Source organism: Pantherophis guttatus, chromosome 3 (genome assembly GCF_059756535.1).
Source record: "Pantherophis guttatus breed Tessera chromosome 3, ASM5975653v1, whole genome shotgun sequence".
NCBI lineage: Eukaryota > Metazoa > Chordata > Lepidosauria > Squamata > Colubridae > Pantherophis > Pantherophis guttatus.
The window spans coordinates 21,987,771-22,009,851 of NC_142065.1; the positions used below are offsets into that span (position 1 = coordinate 21,987,771).

The 22,081-nt window shown below is 36.2% G+C and overlaps 2 protein-coding genes across 8 annotated transcripts in view; one reads left to right on the plus strand and one right to left on the minus strand.

Annotated features, from left to right (window-relative positions):
- Positions 1 to 17,280, plus strand: part of ADNP (activity dependent neuroprotector homeobox) — a 46,200-nt gene extending 28,920 nt beyond the window's left edge. For 3 of the 5 annotated variants that reach the window (XM_060689621.2, XM_034413781.3, XM_034413782.3), the window contains exons 2-5: positions 1,336 to 1,445; positions 8,395 to 8,507; positions 10,990 to 11,082; positions 13,109 to 17,280. In XM_060689621.2, coding sequence (XP_060545604.1) covers positions 1,397 to 1,445; positions 8,395 to 8,507; positions 10,990 to 11,082; positions 13,109 to 16,240 — 3,387 coding nt within the window. In that variant the 5' untranslated portion in view covers positions 1,336 to 1,396 and the 3' untranslated portion in view covers positions 16,241 to 17,280. Of the gene's footprint in view, positions 1 to 1,335; positions 1,446 to 1,722; positions 1,790 to 8,394; positions 8,508 to 10,989; positions 11,083 to 13,108 lie in introns of all 5 variants that reach the window. The other 2 variants (XM_087889096.1, XM_087889097.1) reach the window with 1 other exon arrangement.
- A 1,855-nt stretch (positions 17,281 to 19,135) lies between these two features.
- BCAS4 (breast carcinoma amplified sequence 4) overlaps positions 19,136 to 22,081 on the minus strand; it is a 39,310-nt gene continuing 36,364 nt past the window's right edge. For 2 of the 3 annotated variants that reach the window (XM_060689623.2, XM_060689624.2), the window contains one exon: positions 19,420 to 19,577. In XM_060689623.2, the coding sequence (XP_060545606.2) occupies positions 19,473 to 19,577 (105 nt within the window). In that variant the 3' untranslated portion in view covers positions 19,420 to 19,472. Of the gene's footprint in view, positions 19,236 to 19,419; positions 19,578 to 22,081 lie in introns of those variants that run through there. The other variant, XM_060689625.2, reaches the window with a different exon arrangement.

Sequence of the window (22,081 nt, forward strand, 5' to 3'; positions counted from 1 at the left end):
TCAATTTTTATTACTACTTGAAGGCTGTGAAGGTGGATTCTGTGGCAGAGGTTGAATAGTCTACATTCAATTCTTTGAAGGTTTAGCATCTATGCAATTGGGAAGGTGTAAGAAATTGTAGTACCAATATTCTGTTATTTTGTGCTGGATTTCAGAGAAAGGGATGTAGAGGCCAAAAAATCATAGATTGAAATTCACACTTTGTCTTCTCCAAACTTGTTCAGTATTGTTCCTTTTGATTGGCAGCGACTCTTTATTATCCCAGGCACCACCACCAGAGATTCTATAATTAGGGATGTCTAGGTTAAAGTACAACTTTTCATAAAATACATGTTCTGTCAGTGAGCATAGGGAGTACAGATGGCTTAAAGAAAAATTGCCATTTTTCCTGAAAGGGGTAGTGAATATAGTTTTGTTTTAATGAATCAAAACTAATCATGTTACTGGAGCTTGTTTTTTATGTGCTGCAGAGAGGTGTGAAGCAGAGTTTTGAGAGAAAATATTTGTCTGCTTGTTGTATATTTTTGGATCTAGGAAACTTTACAAAAGTTAGCTTGTCTTTATGTAACATTTTGCTGTCTCAAGAATAATACTTCAACTTCATATTATTTTCTGTGGTTTTTCTATAAGTGGTACGTAAATATAAGCCAGTTGTACTACATTGTGCTACAGACCATACATAAAGAAGTGACACAAATGCAAAAAATAGATATGCTCTTGGATCTACCTAATCACTTGTGTTGACTTGTTCACAGGCTATTGCCACAATTATTTTATTTGCTTAATGTTAATGTTTGCAAAATTTAGTAAGTCACAAAATACTACTCATTCCTATTCTTTCTTTCCATCCTTTCTTATTCCATTCTACTTATCTATTATCTAATTCAACTGACCCAATTATTTTATTTTTGTTTCTATATTTTCTTTTTTCTTTGTTAAAATTCTACCATAACGTTGTTTACTTTAGCTGCTGTTGATAAGAATATTCCAAATTAAATGACCAACGTTTTGAGTGAAAACTTTAAAATTTTATTTTCATAATTCTGATTAAACATAACTTAATAAAATACAGTCATAATGTAATGTTACCCAATTATTTCCCAATAATTTGGTTTTCTCCCCTTCATATTAGCTGTTGTTTAAGCTTTTTTATCTATAATGAAAATAATTCATTTCAAAATATGTCTGCTGAGTTTTTCGTTCGGTAAAATGGACCTTATTTTTAGTGTTCCCACGTTCTGTTGGATCATTCTCTTTTTTGCTAACAAAAGCAATATTATTATGCACAGTTCTTTTGATAGCAGACCAATGTTTCATTCTGATTCATTCCTGCAGGCATTAATGCTACTTCCTACCAGAAGTCATAAGATTAAGAAACTACAGAAGAGGAAGTTGCATGAATAGAAAGGCTCCAGGAATTCATTGCCTTCAACAGCTACAAAGGGGTAGGTGTCTGATTCTTTATACATCTGGGTCTGAATTCAGGTTCTTATTGAGATAGATACTTGATAAGGTAGAGATCGGTGATCCAGGAGGAGGATTTCCAAAAGAAAATTGTGAGTATTGTTTGAGTCTGTGATCCATGAACTGAAACCTGGTACATTTTGCACATTATCAAATGAACATCTTTGTAGTATAATTACATATTGATTTTACTCACAGTATCCCTGTCTCCATTTCCAGTATTAACTGGTCACTGAGCCATTGAAATATTTCTTACAGAAATGTGAAAAAGAAAAATCCCCTTTGCTGTCCCTTTTAAAGGGAAAAAGTGGTCAACATTACAAAGGTAAACAGTGATACCTCCTTCTCCCATTTTGTCATCTTTAATTTTTCTGCCATAATCATTTGAGGCTTTGTAGTTTTAACTATTTTTTTGTTTAGGGATACAGTGTATTAGATTTAATTACACCCTCCTTTGCCTGATCTTTCCACCCCTTTGCAGAGCAGAGAAATTGGATTTCAAGAGAATAAGGTTTTTCGTTGTTCTGCACATTGAGAGCAATATAATCATGCCAGCAATGGGAAGAGTATGGTAAAGGAAAGACTGCCTACAGAAATTGCTTGCAACACTCGGGGGCAGGGGGAGGGGAGAGAAACACATACTGACTGCAGTGACATTCACATAACTCAGAGATGTTGCAAGGGTCATAAATGGCCATAAGGTTATTTTTTTCAGTATCACACTTTGAAATGAATGGTTGGTAAATGAGGTCTTTCTGTATTTGGAGCAGTATTCAAAATATTTATGTGCTATGGTCTTGGAGAAATCAATTCATTCTAGTCAAAAGAGATGATGTGGAGAGGCAGGCCTTCTCACTCTATTATTAGGATAATAATGCATGGAGCAGTTGAGTCCTAGTTATATTTCATTAAAGAATGAGAGAAACATACAGCTGGAAAAAGTTTTCAGAAAAAATAAAATTCTGTAATGAAAAAAACATTCCTAGAAAATAGATAGGTATCTGGTTCATGAAAAAGAAAAAGTTAATAAAAGAAATCCACAATTTAGTCATCTGAAATATATACTAAGATATACACTGTCACTGTAGATTTGTACTGATTTATGCCTCTGAAATATTTTCAGAATGATCTGTACCAGAGTGGGTTTGTTTGTTTGTTTGTTTGTTTATTATTTATTTATTTATTTATTTTATTTATATACCGCCCTTCTCCCGAAGGACTCAGGGCAGTGAACAGCCAAGATCAAATACATAACATATAAAAATTAAAAACAATTTAAAACCAGATTAAATACTTTGGCCCATAATTAAAAACATCCCATTAAAATCCAATTTAAAATTTAAAACCGTTAAAATTAGGCTAGCCCGGCTTGCTGGAATAACAAAGTCTTCAGGGCTCAGTGGAAGGTGCGCAAGTCCAGGATCCTCTGTACCTCTGTGGGCAGCTCGTTCCAGAGGTCAGGAGACCCCACTGAGAAGGCTCTCCCCCAGGGGGTCGCCAGTCGACATTGTCTGACCGATGGCACCCGGTGGGAGCGTACTGGCCAGTGGGAGCGTACTGGCTGGTGGGAGGCTGTCGGTAGCAGAAGGCGGTCCCGTAAGTACCCCGGTCCTAAGCCATGGAGTGCTTTAAAGATGTTAATCAACACCTTAAATCGGACCCGGAAGACCATTGGGAGCCAATGTAGCTCGTGCAGGAGAGGAGTTACATGGGAGCGCCCCGCCGCTCCCATAATCATCCGCGCGGCCGCATTTTGGACCAGCTGGAGCCTCCGGATGCTCTTCAAGGGGAGCCCCATGTAGAGAGCATTGCAGTAGTCCAGTCGGGAAGTGACGAGGGCATGAGTAACCGTGCGCAGGGAGTCCCAATCCAGAAATTTCTGGATCGGATTATTTCTGAAGCTTTGAACTGGGTCTCTAAATCACATCGGTTAATCTCTGGATACCCTTAACCTCATATATATATATATATATATATATATATATATATATATATATATATATATATATAGAGAGAGAGAGAGAGAGAGAGAGAGAGAGAGAGAGAGAGAGAGAGAGAGAGAGAGAGAGAGAGAGAGAGAGAGAGAGAGAGAGAGAGAGAGAGATACACATATGCACAGGCATAAAAATGAACATTATGAAACGATTTAGTCAATTTTTTTGAAAATGACATAATTTTTGGTTTTTTATTACATAATTTTGTACAGTTTATATTTTAGTATCAAATTACTACCTAAATATTTGTATTTAATTATTAATTAAAAGAAGTGAATTAAAATCTTCTGGCTTTTCATAGTAGATGTAAATAAGTCATTGTGGTTTTGCATCATTTTGGATGAACCTCATTGTTATTAAGTCGATTATGCTGAGTATAATTACAGGTCTAGTAATCAGATGAATGTTGATGGTTGATACTAACGTTTTATATTATTAACCACTGAGGATATTGTTAAACTGTAAAGTTACATTAAAATGTATTACGTAAAATATTGGGAGGTAATAAGACTAATAAAGGTTAATACATTAAAGTGTTTAGGGTTTTAAGCAGAAAAGCACTATACTGTACTTTAAAGAAAAATGGTTCCAATAACTTTTTGAGGCATTTATTTCATTTACATTTATTTACTTATAGACTTATTTAAATAAAAAATGTCATTTATGTTAGTATTTTACTTTATTTTAGTTTACATTAGATGGTAGTACCGTGTTTCCCCCAAAATAAGACTGGGTCTTATTTTCTTTTGGGCCCCAAAATATGCACTAGGGTTTATTTTTGGGGGTGTCTTGTCCCCCCCCCCCCCATGTATGTGAGGCCCACTTCTGCTTGCTTGTGGCAGGGCAGGAGGCCATATGGTGTGCCAATGCCATCGCCGCGAGGCAGGAGGTGGAGCTGCCCACGTGCCCCACACTGGCTTATGTCAGCCAGGCCACTCACGCCCGGACACTTGCCTTGCCTTGCCGCGGTGGCAGCTTCAGCAGCCCCATCCAGGAGACTCCGCGCAGCCACAGCTGAAGCCACGACGTGAGGTGGGTGGATCTGCCCCCTGTGCTGTGCACTGGCTTACTTCAGGGCCCCTGCAGCCAGGCCATCCATGCCCCAACAACTCGCCTTGCAGCCATGGCACCAGCACACTGTTCGGCCTCCTGCTCCATTGCAGCCATAAGCAAGCAGAAGAAGTGGGCAGCCATGTGGGCTTCTGCTGCACATGGCTGCTGGTGCTGCCACCACGAGGCAAGTGTTGAGGCGTGGATGGCCTGGCTGCAGGGGGCCTGAGGTAAGCCACTGTAGGACGGGTTGGACAGCTCCACTCCCCCTCCGCCTTGTTTTGGGGTCACAGCACTGAGAGCAACCAGACGAAATGGGGGTGTGGCTGGCTGCGCAGGCTCTTAAGTAGGGCTTATTTTGGAGGTAGGGGGTTATATTAGGTGCACATGTACAAAATATGCTAGGACTTATTTTCAGGATAGGGCTTATTTTCATGGAAACGGTGTTCATTTCAATAACAAAATAATAATATCAAGTTGTAGGAGGGAATAAAAAGGGAACTGGTGAGGGCATGAACATTTTAATGCTTCTGAGACTTTCCATAATTGCTCTTCAGGTATATTTTTATGTTATACCATGTTTCCCCAAAAATACGCCCTATTCAGAAAGTAAGTCCTAGCTTGATTTTTACACGTGCACCCAATATAAGCCCTACCCACCCCAAAATAAGCCCTAATTAAGACCCCGCTCACTCCAGGTTGCACAAGTAAAAATTAACCTAGGGTGGGGATGGGGGCATGTGGAGCTGCCCTACAACTTACCTTCAGACAGTTGCAGCCAGGCCTCGCACACCTCAGCCCATTTCTTCTGCAGCCGGCAAGCTGGCTTTCCTGAAGGCCTCTGTAGCCGATAACAGAGCTCCGGTTTTGATCCGGAGCTCTGTTATCGGCTACAGAGGCCTTCAGGAAAACCTTGCTGGGTTTGCCGGATGAAGATGTTCCTGAAGATCTCTGATAGCGAAAAAGAGGCGGGGAGCGACGTGCGCAAGTGAAGTGAGTCAGTGGATGACCCTCCCCCTGAAAATAAGACCTGGTGCCTTTTTTGGTGGCAAAAAAATATAAGTCGGGTCTTATTTTCCGGGAAGCACGGTATTTTGACTATTTAAATTTGTGAAAGCCAGCATGTTTCTCATAGATAAACCATTTAATTATTAAGCATAGTGACTGTTATATTTCTAACATAAGCATCACTAATCACACAGGTCTTAATTTCAACTCATTCTGTTGGTGCCATGGATAATTATGCATACTATGTATCAAGAAGATTAGGGTGCTTTGTTATATATTGTCCTACGTCCTGATGCTCATAAAGCTGATGGTTAATACTGAAGTTCTGTATTATCCATGTGACCAACCCAATTTTACAACCCTTATGGTAAATTACCACAGTTTTTAAGCTAACCAATGGTTCTCTATCGTTTCGTTATTGGCCAGTTTTCTGAAAACCAAAAGTAAATGCTGGTTTGTGACAAAAACCCGGCATAAATTGCAGTCATGTGACTGCAAACCCCCGTAAATGTGGGTCAGTTGACAAAATGCAGTCATGTGACCACGGGGGAGTGGCCATTAGAACTTCGGAACTTGAGTCATAAATACTTTTTTAGGGAGGTCCATCATAACTTAGGTCACTAAGCAAACCAGTTATAAATTGAGGACTACCTGTATTGTCTAAATCAGTTTCAATTTTGTCAGAATATTGCTTCAAAGTTAGTGATTACAATATTCAAGATGGGAAATCATTTCCTGTGGTTGATAAATGAGACTTCTTTTGATGGAACCTAAAATTACATTTGTCATTTTTGCACACAGTACAACTGACTGAGATTCGGCTTTATTAGAGCTTGTACTGCTTATACATGAATGCTCTGCATTTAGTTATTTATTTCTTTATTAGATTTGTAGACTACCCCAATCTGTTGGCCAAACATACTTTGAAAAATCCATCCTTTGCAGATCATTTGTGTTACTGTTCTTGATGTTCTGCCTATTTTTTTTACAAAGTGAAGCTTTTGTTACTAACTGCAGCTGCCTGTTTCACAGTCAGTTAAGTGCGTAACTTAACTATGAAAGTCGGACTTCACGGCAGCATGAACGATATTATGTACATCATAAGAATCCGTGTTCTTTGCATAGTGAAAAATTCTTAATGTATTTTCAATTTTCTCTCAGAATGCTATGTTGTTTGTCAGATTTGTACTTGAATTATTTAATACAATTCCTGTATTAAAAATTGTTGGACATTAGGTTAGGTCAATTCAGTATCATAGAGATTAAGAAATTATTTTTCTGTGATTTGTGAATAAATACTTCAGTTTGTTAAGGTTGGTGACCGCTGCTTTGGAGAATAGCTTGACTCCCTCTTCTTTGTGGCAAACCCTGAGATATTGGAACACTGCTATCATGTCACCCCTAGTCCTTCTTTTCATTAAACCACACACACCCAATTCCAGCAACCATTCTTTATATGTTTTAGCCTCCAGTCCCCTGATCATCTTTGTTGCTCTTCTCTGCACTCTTTATAGAGTCTCAACATCTTTTTTATATCGTGGCGACCAAAACTGGATTCAGTATTCCAAGTATGGTCTTATCAAGGCATTATAAAATGGTATTAACACTTGTTGTGATCTTGATTCTGTTAATGCAGCCTAGAACTGTGTTGGCTTTTTTGGCAGTTGCAGCACATATTTAAGCTCATATTTAAGTGATTGTCCACTAGGACTCCAAGATCCCTCTTTACTTTTGCAGTCAATTTTTTTTCTGCTTCATCTGTATTTTTATATTTATTATTTATTTATTTACCTATACATTCAATTCCTATACCTGTCCATCACAGGAAATGACTCTGGGCAGCTTACAATTCAAATATTATGTTCAGAAACTGCCATGTGTTGACTATATAGAGAATGATATGAAATATGACCAGTTATTAAAAATCACATGTTCTAATAGTAAAATTGGATAACATGGTAAAAGAATAGTGCAGTTGCTATGTCTGAGGGTATAGACATTTTAGAGTGATTCTTAAATTTCAGTTATAAATTAAGAACATGAAGTTAAAATGCAGAATCTTTGAAACATTGTAATCATGATTTTATTTATTTATTTGTGAATTACATAGACAAAATAGGACCTGAAGAATCTGCAGTTGATTTCAATTTTGAAAGTTTTAGTAGTTGCTGCTCAGTTAGAATTTCTTAGGTATATCTTCTAAAAAGGAGAGTATTGTTGTTTAATGATTCTAAAGTGTTCTCAAGATAGACATCCAGTGGAGACTTTCTTTGATATTTTCCTTTGAAGAAACCTAGGGGTGTTGCATGCACTTTTGAGTGTCTCCCAATAGCAATATTTATCTAATGTATTTTATTTCTATACTGGTCTCTTAAACCAGGTCAGGGTAGCATTCTGCTTTCATAGAGGAGATAGAAACCTATTGGGATAAAGTTTGGTAAATTATACAGTTCTCAGTTTTTAAATTTAACTTAGCATTTAATGATCACCGATATTCATTGTAAATACTTTAATTAAGTGTAAAATTCCACTGTCATTATGAGTTTGGCTTATGATTTATGAAATTCTGTGTGAAAGACCATTCCCATTGCAGAAGTATATCAGATCAAATCTAGGCATCATAATCTCTGTTTTTGTATTCATGTTTTTATATTTAAAGGCAATCAGCCTCCAGGTTCATCTTTACAAAGCAAAATGTAATGAGCAACCTGTTTTCTTTTGATTTGTGAAACTACCTAGAAACCAGAAGAATGCAACATGTATAATAAAAAATAAATAAACGATCAAAAGAGATATCAAATGTTTCTTGTTACTTTGAGTTAAACTACTTTGAATAAAACATTTTTATTAAATTAGTTTCTCATTTTCCTTCTCTTAGAAACTATGTTCCAGCTTCCTGTCAACAATCTTGGCAGTTTAAGAAAAGCCCGGAAAACTGTGAAAAAGATATTAAGCGACATCGGTTTGGAATACTGTAAAGAACATATAGAAGTAAGTATGATTTTGTACGGAGGATTAGTTAAACTCTAACGTTGGTAATATAGTCAGTTGAAAAGTAGGGGGATGTTTTTTAGAAGAGAGGTTATTGTTAGAATCTGAATGATTGTAGCCCTCACCACCATTATTTCACTGAACTAGGATTTATAATTTTTACTTGACCTTAATTGCTAACCAAAACCTATAGCATTCTGAGTGGCTGTGAGGGATGTTTCTTGATGCTATGATTGAACAGGAACTTGGAGTCCTCTGTTCCTTTTCCTGATTAAAAAGACATGCAGAGTCATTTGCAGGTAGTCCTCAACTTACAATCATTTGTTTAGTGACTGTTTGAAGTTGTAGTGCCACTGAAAAAAAGTGACTTATAATGGACCTCACAGTCAGACCATCCCTACAGTTACATGATCAGAATTTGGGTGCTTAACAACTGTAATAATTCACTTATAATGAAGAAGCTTCTTGGATGAGAAGCGAAACGTCTTGAAAGAAAAACAAAGTCCAGTTGCCTCTTGGAAAAAAAGCACCTTTGGGACTTTCAAATTTTTTTTGGGATAAATATGAATAGATCTACAAAGTTTTAATATAAATATTTGGTGTTATATTCTTAATTCAGACTATCTTTGGTAAATACTGTATACATTTTAGACAGTTATTAACCACTATAATAAAAGAGCAGTGTACACTATTCTTGTCAGAGCGTACCTTAAACCTCATCTCTGCTTGCATTGAAAATCCATTTGTTGCCTACTAGCGTGTGGCTCTGTAGAATTCTCTTTTTCAAAAGTATGTGAATCATGCTTTCCTTGCATTTACGCTAATAAGTTGAAGATTACAATTACATGACTGAATGGATTTTTTTCCATAAAACTAACAACAGAGATTTAAGTAAATGAAATATAAATATGGACAATATATATTTATACAAGTTTCAGGAGTGCGGTATGATTGATGACAGAGCAAATGCTTCAAGGGATATATCTTTCCAAAACTGAGCATATAAAAGAGATAGTAGTCTAATGCGGATTGTATATTGGACAGAAAATGAACTTCATGTGAAACATTCCTCTGATTTTTTTCACTTGATATACTGTATATTAGTCACTTTTTCTTCTGCTTTGTTAGTTTTATGCAGACAAGATACAGGGATTTCTTAGTTGCAAAATGGAAAAACAAATGTTGGAGGTGCTTTAGCTTTCTCTGTTCAATATGGAAGCTTTATTCTGCTATGCATGCTCCAAAAGAGTAGCACAAGCACCTTTCCTGCTCATATCCCTTTACTCCTTTGGGTTTAGTACTACAGGTAGTTCTCGATTTATGACCACAATTGAGCCCCAAATTTTTGTTGTTAAATGAGACATTTGTTAAGTGAGTTATGCCCTATTTTATGACCTTTCTTGCCACAAGTGTTAAGTGAATCATTGAAGTTGATAATTCAGTAATATGATTGTTAAGTGAATCTGACTTCCCCATTGATTTTGCTTGTCAAAAGATTGCAAAAGGTGATCACATGACCTTGAGACACAGCAACAGTCATAAGTGTGGTCATAAATGGCCAAGCATCTGAATTTTGATCATAGGGATGCTACAAAGGTAGTAGGTATGAAAAACGGTCATAAGTAACTTTTTTCAGTGCTGTTGTAACTTTGAACGGTCACTAAATGAACTGTTGTAAATTGAGGACTACCTGTACAGCAATTCTGTACAATTGCTACTTAGCCTAGATTTAGAAATGTGTTCTCCCTTTCTGGTATGAGAAAAAAAACTCAGATATTAATGTTGTAACAAAATAAAGGATCTTGTAGTACAGAAAATAATCTGTTTTTGCAAATACAGTAGTCCTCGATTTATTAGTTGAACAACGGATTGGAGTTAAGACAGCACTGCACAAAGTGACTCAGTTATGACTGTTGCAGAGATCCTGCAGTAACATGATCAAATAGAGCTCTTGGTAATATCAGCATGTATTTATGACAGTTGCAGCATCCTGGGGTTCTGTGATTGTCATCTTCAACCTTTGCTTCCAGCAAGCAAAGTCAATGGGGCCAGATTAATGACTATGCAATTAGTTTAATCGCTGCAACAAAAAGTCATAAAATCTGGTGCAACTCACCTAACAACCGCATCACTTGGCTACAGAAGTTTAGATCCTAATTTTGGCTGTAAATCAAGGACTATCGTTAAAGAACTTACATGCCTGGATAGTTTCCAGAGGCTACTGGAAAGGGGAAGCAATAAACCAACTGAAGTAAATCAAGATTCATTTCAGAAGGATTTTTAAGTGTGGTTCTTTCATTGAAGATTGAATCCTGCGTTTCTTTAATGAAATTAGTTCATTATCTTGTATTCTCTTCGATTTGGTCCCTGAGCCCTATTTTGTTTTTGGATTATGAACTTAGATACGAAATTAATAACCAATCAAATATTAATAGTATGTTATTTATATTTATGGTTTTTGCCATTTTCCCCATCTTTGCAGGATTTTAAGCAGTTTGAACCCAATGACTTCTATTTGAAAAACACTACATGGGAAGATGTTGGATTGTGGGACCCTTCACTTACAAAAAGTCAGGTTAGTACATTAATGGGTGAAAGATACCTGATCTGAATCCATTAATTTTTTTTTTAGAAAAAACTTACAGTGAATGTTTGTTGCTTTACAATCTAAAGATAATTTATACTTCCATAACTTGAGTCCATGAAACTCAGTGTTCAATAATTTGAATCTGCTTTGTGGAAGAACTGAGAATGGATTAACAAACTGTAGTTACAGCCTTTGCTTTCCATCCAGAAGTTGTCCTTTCATAGAAACAACTGAAAATGCGAAAATCTGAACACACAACAAAAATTGGTTCTGGTGGTTCTAAATGATTTTTTTTTTTTTTGCTTTAATTTATATGCCGCCCTTCTCCAGAGAATCAGGGCGGCTTACAATGTGTTAAGCAATAGCCTTCATACTTTTGTATATTTATACAAAGTCAGCTTATTGCCCCCACAAACTGGGTCCTCATTTCACCTACCTTTGAAAGGATGGAAGGCTGAGTCAACCTTGAGCCTGGTGAGATTCGAACTTGCAGTAATTGCAAGCAGCAGATGTTAATAACAGTGCTTTAGTCCTGTTTTGACTGCCGAAAATGAAAACTGAAACAATAGTTTGGCATTCTAAACTATAGTTACTGCAAACAATGATTTAAAGTTTTAATGTTTGAATTGTCCTATTTATTTTATTTATTTATTTTTTAAATTTTTATACCGCCCTCTCTCCCGAAGGACTTGGGGCGGTGAACAGCCAAAATTAAAAAACATACAGTATAAACATTAAAATACTATAAAACAAAATTAAATTTATCTTTGGCTTCCCCCAATTTCAAACCCCTTACCCATAAAATTCACCAATTAAAAATTTTTAACCCAGCCCGGCTTGCTGAAATAAAAAAGTCTTCAGAGCCCGGCGGAAGGTCCAGAGGTCCAGGATCAGTCGTATCCCTGGGGGTAGCTAGTTGATCAGTCTGAGTGTATATACAAAAATGCTATGATTTGAAAGCTTTTATCCATTTGTAATCTGATATTTGTTTGCATTCCCACTGAAGACTATTATCTTGTATCATGAATTTGTATGTGTCTTGCCTCTTCTGGAGAACTATGATTTGTTGATTTCTGTTAAATAGTAGCTTGATCTTGTATGGTTAAGATAATCTAGTTACCTCGTTACCTAAGCAATCTGTTACCTCTCTTCAAACATAATCAAATATAAATATGTTTCTTTGTAGACTTATCAGGATGAATACTAAATTTTTAAAAAATGAACTTAATTATCAGTGTCAATAAAATAAACTGATGAGTATATAGGACAATATAAGAGGGTTGAAGATTGTTTATTTGCTTGCCTTTTTGGAACATCATGAACTTAGAACTTTTTGAAACATTTTGAAGTCTATTTCAATTATAAAATATAAAGCACATGCTTTATATTTTACATGTTAAAGTTTGAAATATGTGCATAGTTAATTTATGTATAGTAAATTGTTCCTTCATTCAGTAGATTTTAGAACTGATATACATAAACCTAAGTAAAACATAACATGTTCAGACCTTGAGTTATGGACTTGTTAAGCCAAAATTTGGTCGGTTTCTGAACAGTCAATAAGCTTGTCAAGAGACTCCTTTTGCTTAAATATAACCGTTTACTCTGTGTATTATACTAAAAAAGAATTGCTAATGGCTAGAGAACCAAACTTCTAAAAATGCTTTTTATATATATGTTTTGATGTGTAATTCCATGAAGTGCTAGAACTGTGAATTCATTTTTAAAAAAATGATAATGTCCGCTACATTGTTTCAGCAATATCATGAGAAGCTATGAAGAACTGTGAATTATTTATTTGTTTATCTCACAGTAATTATTATCTGCCCTAATCCCAAAAGACTGGGAGGCATATAATATCAAACCATTACCCTAGCCTGATTTTGCCAGTATAAGGAAAAACTTCTAAACGGATGATGACTCTACTGATTTAATAATGCTTAGCAGGAGATATTTAAAGTATATTAAATGAAATTTTTATGATACTAACTTTTTTCTTTTTCTTTTTTAAAAGGACTATCGGACAAAACCATTTTGCTGCAGTGCATGTCCATTTTCCTCAAAGTTCTTTTCTGCTTACAAAAGTCATTTCCGGAATGTTCATAGCGAAGACTTCGAAAACAGGATTCTTCTCAATTGCCCCTACTGTACTTTCAATGCAGACAAAAAGACTTTGGAAACGCACATTAAAATATTTCATGCTCCCAATGCCAACACACCAAGTGGAGGCATCAGCACTTTTAAAGATAAAAACAAGCATGATAGCCTTAAACCTAAGCAGGCTGACAGTATAGAACAAGCTGTTTATTACTGTAAGAAGTGCACTTACCGAGATCCTCTCTACGAAATAGTTAGAAAGCACATTTACAGGGAACATTTTCAGCATGTTGCTGCACCTTATATAGCAAAAGCAAGTGAAAAATCACTCAATGGAGCTGTATCCTTGAGTTCTGGTTCCCGAGAAGAGAGTATGATTCACTGCAAACGATGCCTTTTTATGCCGAAATCATATGAAGCTTTAGTACAGCATGTTATTGAAGACCATGAGCGTATAGGATATCAGGTGACAGCAATGATAGGGCACACTAATGTGGTAGTCCCAAGATCCAAACCTTTGATGTTGATTGCTCCAAAACCCCAGGATAAAAAGCCTATGGGACTTCCTCAGAGATTGGGACCCTTGTCTCCTGGAAATGTTCGTTCTCTTCCATCGCAGCAAATGATAAATCGACTAAATATACCAAAGCCTACATTGAATTCAGGAGTTAATATGATGTCCAGTGTTCACTTACAGCAGAATAACTATGGAGTGAAATCTGTACCACCAAGTTACGTTAGTCATACAGGACGGCTAAGTTTAACTGGTAGCTCCCCAGTGTCTCTATCCCAGCAATCCCTGAAACAGTATCCTCCGAGTGGAAATGGGAGGCCGTACCCTCTTGGAGGAGAACCAAGACCACAGACCTCTGCAAGGTACTCTCTTCAAGCTGCCAACTCGTCTGCACTTTCATCCGGTGCATTGAAATCAACACCATTAGCTCAGTCTCAGGCAGCATCCAGAGGATTAGCCCAGTCCACACCCAAACCCCTTGGAGCAAATGCTACTGCTGCAGCTTCTGCTTCTGTTAATACTTCATCAACGCAGAAATGGAAAATTTGTACAATCTGCAATGAGCTGTTTCCAGAAAATGTGTACAGTGTTCATTTTGAGAAAGAACACAAAGCTGAAAAGGTGCCTGCGGTTGCTAACTACATAATGAAAATACACAATTTTACTAGCAAATGTTTATACTGTAATCGCTACTTGCCCACTGATACATTGCTTAATCACATGTTAATTCATGGCCTGTCCTGTCCCTACTGTCGCTCGACTTTTAATGATGTTGAAAAGATGGCTGCTCACATGCGAATGGTTCATATCGATGAAGAAATGGGACCTAAAACAGATTCCACTTTAACCTTTGATTTGACATTACAGCAGGGTAGTCACACCAATATACACTTACTTGTAACTACCTACAATTTGAGAGATGCCCCTGCTGAATCTGTTGCTTATCACGCTCAAAATACTCCTCCAGTTCCTCAAAAACCACAGCCAAAAATTCAAGAAAAGACAGATTTACCTGTCAAAAGTTCGCCTCAAGCAGCAGTTCCATACAAGAAAGATGTGGGAAAAACTCTTTGCCCTTTGTGTTTTTCCATCCTCAAAGGACCCATCTCTGATGCACTGGCGCATCACTTAAGGGAGAGACACCAAGTTATTCAAACAGTTCATCCAGTAGAGAAAAAGCTCACATATAAATGTATTCATTGCCTTGGAGTGTACACTAGTAACATGACTGCCTCAACTATAACTCTGCACCTTGTCCATTGTAGAGGTGTGGGGAAGACACAAAATGGTCAAGACAAATCTAATATTCCCTCTCGGATAAATCAGTCTCCAGGTACAGGACCTGTGAAACGTACTTATGAACACATGGAATTTTCTCTTTTGAAGAAAAGAAAAATAGATGATGATGATTCGCCTTCAGTTTTTGAGGAAAAGCCTGAAGAACCTGTAGTACTTGCTTTGGATCCCAAAGGTCATGAAGACGATTCGTATGAAGCCCGAAAAACATTTCTCACCAAGTATTTCAATAAACAACCGTATCCCGGTCGAAGAGAAATTGAAAAGTTAGCAGCCAGTCTTTGGCTATGGAAATCTGATATTGCTTCACACTTTAGTAACAAAAGGAAGAAATGTGTTAGAGATTGTGAAAAGTTTAAAATGGGTGTTTTACTAGGATTCAACATGAAAGAGTTAAATAAAGTGAAACATGAAATGGATTTTGATGATGAATGGCTGTTTGAAAACCATGATGAAGAGAATTCTAGAGTCAATGCTAGTAAAACAGTTGATAAAAAAATAAACTTAGGTAAAGATAATGAAAGTTCTTCAGACAGTTACGAAAATATAGAAGATGAGTTCAATGAAAGCAATAGTCCTTTTGTAGAAGTTGTTTCTGATCACAAAGCATCTATAATTAGTATAAATGAAAAAACAGATGAAAACATATCTAAGGAGGCCCCCTTGGAAGCCGTGTTGGAGCCTCCAGAAAAAACAGACCAAAAAGAGAATGGAGGTGATTCAAAAATCCAGGAGAGTTGCTCTGCAGTGGAACCAGGAAAGCAAGTGGCTAATGGCTCAGACAGTGAAGGTGACCAAGAAGATCAGGATGATGTTATTGAATGGAAAGATGCAGCATCAGCCTCTGAAAGTGGACCTGGTTCTCAACAGGCATCTGACTTTGAAGATAATATATCTGAAGTGAAGCCCGAAACTTGGACTGATGAATCATCCCAAAGTGAAGATGCTAATAGTAAACCAGGTGCAGAAACTAAATGTGTTGTCTCTGAGAGTGATGGAGACCATTCAAAATGGAAGAATAGTTCCTATGGAAAAGTAGGTGAGTTTTGGTCTAAGGACCAGTCACAATGGAAAAATGCAACAGAAATTAATGAGAAGTTGTCAAACCCACAGATGGAGTGGCAAAATAGCACAATTGACAGTGAGGATGGAGACCAGTTTGACAACGTGACTGATGGGGTTACAGAATCAATGCATAGCAGCCTAACGGGGGTAGAGCTGAGTAGCCAGCAAGCATAAAAGTTGGTCAACTCCATGGCCTCAGTATCTCCCACTTGACAACCGTCTACTTTCATTTACAATGAATGCTAATGTTCATTATAATTGGTACTGCCTTTTGAGTGCAAGGTCATCTGGCTAGTGGCTACAAAGCCACAATTTCTAGTACTTATTTCAAAGTATGCTGTTGGCAAATCTCACTTGAGAGTATGTGCTGTGATGAGCACAGTAACTTAATGTGAAAACTGATATGCTGGTGGCTCCCAGTTCACTGAAGAAAAGGTTTATTTTATCGGCATTTTCAACATTTATTTCACTGTATATGTTCAGCTGTATGTCTTTTTAAACATTACCTTTTCCACATGGTAGTTATAGGGCCAACATAAGAGCTACCAGTTCAATGTGTATAGTAGACTCTGGGAAAATTGTTTTTTCATGTATCATTCTGAATAGTTGAAATGTATATTTGTACAGTCTTTTAGACCTACTCAAGTGATGCTTATGCTATTGTTCTTGTGTATCCATCATAGATTTGGTTCTTTTCCCTTTTTTTTAGTGTTGCCCTGCTGTGTAATAAATGCTGTATCTAGTTTACCTAGCAAAAAGCTTGAAACTGCTATAGTATGAATTTTGACAGACTTAGTTTTTGCACATAACCTTGTACAATCTCAAAGAGGCCAGCAACATAAAATATATCTGGACTCTTATTGTATTATAGAATTTTCTTGTTCTTGAATATCCTTGACATTACAACTGATGACTATGTATTTCAGAGACATTTTCTGAAATCTTTTAAGCTAAAATCACATGCAAGAAACAAGTTTGCAGCTACTAATTTTGACACCTTTTAGATCTGTATAAAACTGTACTGTGTTAAAAGCAGCATACGGAAATGAGTGCTGCATTTTTTTGGATATTTAGTTTTATCTTTAGTTAACACCTCATGGTGTTATTCATTTATACCATCTAATATATAACACATTGTTGTAGTATGGATAATTTTGTGATCTTTATTTCCCCTTTGTATTCATTTAAACATCTAAATAAATTGCTGTATTGTGCTTAATGTAAATATTTGCTTTATTACAAATTCTGAATTACCTGTTTCCCAAGTCAATGTGATGGCTTTTGTTGAAAGAAAACAAAATTCAGATGCTAGAGTTTATGCCTTGAGAAAATTAAGTTATCTACAGAAGTTCTGTATTAACAAACATAAGCTATCTATGTGCAAGCTAGTGTTAATATATAATCTACTGAACCAAACAGATGTATTAAAATTACAGTACTGTATATGGGTTTGCAGATGCAGCATAATACATCCAAACATTTTAACATTCTGTTGTTTTCAATGGCAGTTTAAAGATGTGCTTAACATTCCTATTGAAATATTTAAAAGTACTGTCATTTTTTTTGTAAATTGACAGTCCTTAAGATTTGCTCCTTGTAGTAAATCAATGAATGGATTGAATTGTGTCTAATATGCATTGTTTGCAGATACACTATTTGAGTTTTCACACAGAATCAATGTATAATATTGAAGGGTGGTGAGTTGGGGCAAATCAACAAGTTTTAACAGTATTGTCAATGTGTATTTTTGCCGTAATCAGGTTTCTACTGTAGCAGAATTAATTGTAGATCATTTTTATAAGGTTTTTAAAAATAATTTGTTAAGTTCTTAAAACGTTTTTCCTTTTTCATAAGATTTTGCTTATATCTAAATGCCTAGTTTTATTGCATTGTGATGCAGTCTGCTGGAGTCAAGTATGTATTTATTATATGTTCTAGCAGAGGAAAAAAATTGCTAAATCTGTACTGGGGTAAACTTGACAATATTTACATTAATTTCTAGTTAAAAAAATAACTTACGAAAAATATGTTAAAACTTAAAAATTCCACAAATGCTATAACTTTACATTTGAATTATTGCAGAAAAAAAATTACACATCAATGGTAAAGTAGCAACCTGCACTTTACAGTTTCTGGGAGATTATAAATTGGATATCAAATGACCACAAAATCCAATTCAATTGTCATCCAAGTTGACAATCTGCTATTTATGTTTGGCATGTTGAAAGTATGTTACAGATAATCTACCCAAATATCTGTCACGATGGCTCTGGCCCATTATAAAACATGTTAAGCTGCACCTATTCACCCATGGTTATAAAGCAACACTTACTCAAATCTCTCTTCCCCCCCCCCCCCCCACAAAGGCTTAAGCAGAATTCCAGAGCTGCAGAAGTTTTCTAACACAGATTAGAAATTTGAAAAGAAAGCATTGGCAGAAGATAAAGGCAAATCATGTATGTATAGTTGCTTAGAAAACAACATAGCTTGTCCATGAAATTCCAAGGTATATTAAAGATTGGCTTGAAGGAGATTTTACTTTTACAGCCTCCCATATTTTTCTTTCTAAGAATACATGGGGAAGTGAGACAACCTTGTAGTTACCAGGAGTTGAGTTCAGCTCTAGGTTATCTTTAAATTGTGTTCGTTTTCTATCCACTGTTCTGATTTGAACAAGGATTTCCTCATCTTCTGAATAGTTACTTGCTATTAGATTGCTTGCCTACCCTTTAGCAGGTCCTGCTGCCTTTCATTTATAGTTTATGCACAAATATTCCCAAGTCATTTTGTTTCCAGCAAATATATTCTTTGATATGCCTGAGCACCAGATTGCTGATAATTCTTGCAGATTTAAATAGACTGCAGTGACCTTAGAATTCCTGTTTGTCCAGCTTCAAACAATGAAACATTTTAATTTAAACACAACTAACAGTTATGTCCTTAGGGCTATGACCAAAAGTCAAACCATTTTGGAGTTAATAGTTCATAACAATTGCATATATTCTAGTTGCAGACATCGTAAGGAGAAGTGTAAATAGACACTTAATTTTCATCGTATTTTGTTTTGTCTTCAAATCCGTGTTGATTCCTGGTAACTGCCTGGAGAAGTCCTTGTGGTGTTCTGGACAACATTTTTCAGAAATAGCTGGTCACTGCCTTCTTCCTAGGTCTGAGAGAGACCAAATTTTACCCATCTGATTTTGTGCATAAGGCATAATTAGAATTCCTGGTTTCTAGACAATATATTGCCTTAACTAGTACACCAAACTGGTTTTCATACTGCACACTATATTAATGGTGCATCTTTCCCATGATAATTCTGCCCTAATACAAATGTAAAATAAAGTGGGAAGGAGAATACCCAAATAGTTTATTTGACTATAATGCAATAAGCATAAATACAAAACTAATGGCTCTGATACTTGCTACCAATACATTTGATAGGAAAATAATCTTCCGTTCTATAAAGTTCAGGCAGGTTATAACTCTGCTGTGCATCTGGAGTACATGTCTGAAACAAAAACAAAAAAGTTAAGTTGGACACCACAGAATTAAAATATTTAATTAAATTGCTTTTAACAATTTATCTGTGTGTGTGTCTATACACACACATAAAATTGGTTTTTGAATACCTAAATGGAAGTAAGGGCATTTAAAAATATTTCAAGTGAAGATAAATTGTATTCAGAAGTTACACATTCAATTGTATTAGGACATTTAAATGAAACTTTTTTGCTTTTGACTTCCACTGAGCTTTTCCTGAATGAAGGTTATAAATTCAGGATTAAGGCCGTATTTAACTGAACCAACAAACTTCAAAATGAAAAAGAGCCTTGATAGTACAGTGGTATACGCACCCTGTTATTAACACAGCTGCCTGCAATTTCTGCTGGTTCGAATCTCTCCAAGGCTCAAGGTTGACTCAGCCTTCCATCCTTTCTAAGGTAGGTGAAATGAGGACCCAGTTTGTGGGGGCAATAAGCTGACTTTGTATAAAATATACAAAAGTATGAAGGCTATTGCTTAACGCATTGTAAGCCGCCCTGAGTCTCCGGAGAAGGGCGGCATATAAATCAAAATAATAATAATAATAATAATAATAATAATAATAATAATAATAATAATAATAATAATAATAATAATAATAATAATAAAATTGAACCAATCCCCTGTCCAAAAATGCAAGGGAAGAAAACCCCATATTCATTATTACAGTAGTTTGGGGCAAAGACAATGCTGACCCTTTTATTTTAAGTTTTATTTATGTGGCAAAGATTTCTTCATTATTCCTAACAAGTTAAGTTTAAAATCCTTGCTTTTCTCCGCTGCAGATTGCAATACAGAGGTTCTGAATGCCAAAAAAGGATCAAAATTAGCTCTTGAGAATTGTGTAAAACAAAGCTTTTGATGCACAGTACAGAAGTAAAGGGACTCATTAATCAATAGAGAGATGATGTGCCAGATGCCTGTGTGAAAAGTTCATCGCCTCATGTTTTTCCCCCAGCTCTGTCTTAGACCCCAGAAATCGGATGAGTTGAACCTGCACAGAAATTTAATTTTGTTGTAAAGTTCACTTGCTTTGTGCTCATTTGTGACTTATGTGATAGATTTCTGGACATATTCAGTCACATTACCCAAGCAAATTCATTACAGAATAAATGGAATGGTTATACAGAGTACAACAGGTGTAGTGTCAAAAGCAGTACTTTATACAGTGATTTTTTAATCTCTGTTTTGTATATGAGTAAAACCTAGAGGGATTATATAAATTCTATAATCAAAAATATCTTCCTAAAGCATAATTGCTGCCATCATTTATTGCTTTTGTCAGTAACCATTTCCAAACGCTCAACATGTGGACCTTTTGGGAGACACAACAGCCAGCGTAAATCTTATTCTTGACCTTATAGGTAGTCCTCAATTTATAACAGTTTGTTTAGTAACTGTTCGAAGTTACAATGCCACTGAAAAAAGTGACATGACTTTTTCACCCCTTTTGCAACTTTCCGGCAAAGTTAATGGGGAAGTCATATTCACTTAACAACTATGTCACTAACTTTATTGCAATGATTCGCTTAACTGTCAAAGGTTGTAAAATGGGGCAAATTTCACTTAACATCTATCTGCCTTAGCAACAGAAATGTTGGGCTCAATTGTGGTCATAAGTTGAGGACTACTTATATTCTGCTTTAGGTTCAATGCACAGGTTTCATGATTCCAGTTATGCTTTCAATAAAACATTGGGAAACTACATTTAATGCATTTTTTAAAAAAATCCCCATCTTTAATTTGATACGATGAAGTTATACTGACAGACCAAGATGTCAAAAGGGAAAATCCTCAACTGCCGCTCCTGTAACATGTAAAAGATCTGAATGACAAATGGAAGATGTGTATTTATGTACAAAGGTAGGAATACCATTCATGTGATACCCAATCCATTCTTAATGCTTTGCTTCTGTGCCCTTAAAGCATCTATTTTGCTGATTTACTCTGAAAGAACAAGTCACTTGAGAAAGCAGGCTGCCTTGTATTTTTGTGAGGTATCAGAAATAGGCAAAACTTGGCATTTTGCTATTCTCTCCCTCTAAAGTACCTCTGTGGGTTATTAAATAGAACTTAACGTTAAAAATGTTGATGGGCTACTTCTGCATTGTAGATCATGCAGATGCCTGCTGCTCTCACTTAGAAGTTGGAGCATGCAACCAAAGCATCTCCATATCGCTCAACTAGATTAGCATGGGCTCTTCAATGAATAAAATAGGTCACTGTTTCAGTCTGCCTCAATATTGGAAAAGGGTTTCAGAAATTCTGCTAACTCACAAAGAGTCTTTATGGATCAACCATAACGTTTGCATTTTGTTATGGAAGATTTACTGAAGAATGAGCCTATTTAGTTATATTGAACACATAGAACTAGAAGTTTCTGGAGATGTCATAAGTGTCAACTCTGAAGCGAACCTGACTGGGCCCATTTTGGAGGCCTCAGGGTTGCCACAGTGCGATGAAGGGATA